At 40.1% G+C, this 2,382-nt stretch overlaps 1 protein-coding gene across 1 annotated transcript; it reads left to right on the plus strand.

The window, feature by feature from the left end:
• The first annotated feature begins 1,349 nt into the window (after positions 1-1,349).
• LOC135638545 (BAG family molecular chaperone regulator 1-like) lies at positions 1,350-2,382 on the plus strand. Its single transcript, XM_065151696.1, has 2 exons — positions 1,350-1,785; positions 1,870-2,382. The coding sequence occupies exons 1-2, from the start codon at positions 1,563-1,565 to the stop codon at positions 2,100-2,102; spliced, it is 456 nt and encodes a 151-aa protein (XP_065007768.1). The 5' UTR covers positions 1,350-1,562; the 3' UTR covers positions 2,103-2,382.

Genomic DNA, 2,382 nt, shown 5'->3' on the forward strand with positions numbered 1-2,382 from the left:
GTATATGCCAAATATCAAATATAGTTTCACAAATCGAAACACGATTGAACTCGTTTTTATCAAGCGCATGAAATAAGACATTCATAGCATTTGCATTAAGAACGAAAGTCTTCTTCTCCAAAATATATATATATATATATATATATATATATATATATATATATATATATATATATATATATATATATATATATATATCCAATTGGATGGTTCTCACCTTAGCCAGCTGGTTATCACCTCATAGCTCGTGTGCCTAATCCCAGGATTCAAGATCGTAGGGCCTTCTCATCGATCATAAATGCGGGACCCGCGACCTTTTTTCTTTTGTTTGCTTCGTACTAATTATAATCTCAATTTGGGTTTGGAATTATAAATGATGGCTTACTTCCAAATCCCATTTCCTATCGAACATTGTCTTGATAATTTTAATCCTTACCATATGCCTTGATCTTTTGGGGATTCTAAACCCCTCGTCGCACATGCCAATAGAATCTTAAACCTACTTCATCTCATCTAAATTAATCCCAAATTCCTATTCTTTAATCTAAAGTTTTATTAAGTTGAATACTCTAATTCAGTTACGTCCAAACTGTCGGTCTTAAACTATAAATATATACTATATTATTGAAAGGCACAATTTCTTTTACCATATGGTAACTTTTTCAATTAAGATTTTTATACATTAAATAATTTATGTTATATTAAATATCAAAAATTAATTAGGAGTGCTTTTTTTTTTGTCTTTTTTTGCTAGCTGGGAAAATATGATCTGAACTTTAATATTTTTTCCTTAATTTTAAGAATTAATAACTTAAAACGAATCAAATTTGAAACAAACCAAGAAGAAAAAAAAAACCTACCATACATGAGATTAAATATTAACATATATATATTATATTCCTTGAAATGCTTGATTGACATTAACGTTCTCTCGTTGGATTTTACCCTTGAAAGTAAATTATTCGTGAGCACGAATAAGCTCTATAATATGATGGTGGCCACCCCGAGAAGGAACTCAACATAGGTCAATCAATCACTCGTAAGCAACGGCTGAATAAAGCCAAAACCTTAGAAACAAATATCTTGTTCGGTCCCACCTCAATGATCTCGTTGATCCTCACCAACCACATCATATTAATTCCGACTGTTTTAGTCCTAACCGACCATGTGTTTGTTATTATGTCAGCCCATGAATCAGGCATAGCATGTCGCCCCACCCCATGTGCTCTGCCGCACTCACTCCCCCGTAAAACCCGCCACAGTAAGCTCCATCCCGCATCAATCGCTATTCTACTCAAACGTCTACAGGGCTTATATCCCCTTCAGCAAACAAGCTCACCAACATCAATTAAAGTTGTCATTTCTTTCCTGGCCCTCACAAAGAAGCTCATCGCAGCCATTCCTTTCTCGTTTCTTAAGCCATGAAAGAACCTCTCCTCCATCAGTGACCTCCTTATCCTGATGCACGCCTATAAAGCACGTCCAACCCCTCTCCCTCTTTTCCTCTCCATCCATATACAGCTCAAAGTCTTCCAAGCTGTGTCCGCACAAAGCCAAGAAGAATGATCAAGCTGAGATCAAGGAAGCTCTTCAAGAGGAGCTCCAAGCTCGGCAGCAGCACCGGTGGCTGCAGCGGGAACGGGGATGTCCAGTGGGAGCTGCGGCCCGGTGGCATGTTGGTTCAGAAGAGAGGATGCGGAGAGGAAGCTGATGAAGTGGTGACGGTGAGAATCTCCACTGGATGGAATTGGCATGACGTATCTATCGGAGCCACTGCCTCATTCGGTACGCCAATTAATGCTCTCAGCCTCTGTTACGTGTTTTCTCCATCTTCTTGTTACCTACCTGAGCTTCCATGTGGTGTTGCAGGGGAGTTGAAGACGGTGGTGGCGATGGTGACAGGAATGGAACCAAGGGAGCAGAGGCTTCTGTTCAGGGGCAAGGAGAGAGAGGATGGCGATCATCTTCACATGGTGGGTGTTAGGGACAAGGACAAGGTGCTGCTTTTGGAGGATCCTGCAATCAAAGAAAGGAAGCTGAGGGACATGGGAGGAAGTCATGTGGCGAGCAACAGGCCTTGCCACACGATTATCGAGGTGTAGAGCTTTTGCCCCTTTTTGTCTCTGTTAGACCCACTAACAACATGAGAATTAAGGTCTTCGAGGCCAAACTCATCCTTCACCGAGTGCTAGTGTGATGAGTGAGTCATCTGTAAAGTTGATGTAGAGAAGCATCCTCAACCATCAGAGTTACATTCCCAAGTAATTTTGATGTTATGAAACGGAAACTCGTTTACCTTAACTTGAGTTGGTGGGACATCACCTCATATTCTTGTACTGAGGAACCTGGTAAAAATAAAAAGAAACTGAGGTTTCATCTAAA

This window comes from Musa acuminata, chromosome BXJ3-5 (assembly GCF_036884655.1).
Source record: "Musa acuminata AAA Group cultivar baxijiao chromosome BXJ3-5, Cavendish_Baxijiao_AAA, whole genome shotgun sequence".
NCBI lineage: Eukaryota > Viridiplantae > Streptophyta > Magnoliopsida > Zingiberales > Musaceae > Musa > Musa acuminata.

Bases quoted from the DNA above. Each gene is read 5' to 3' on its own strand.
- LOC135638545 (XM_065151696.1), top strand. From the start codon at position 1,563: ATGATCAAGCTGAGATCAAGGAAGCTCTTCAAGAGGAGCTCCAAGCTC. The intron at 1,786-1,869 runs GTACGCCAATTA...GTGGTGTTGCAG, and splicing joins CGGAGCCACTGCCTCATTCG to GGGAGTTGAAGACGGTGGTG.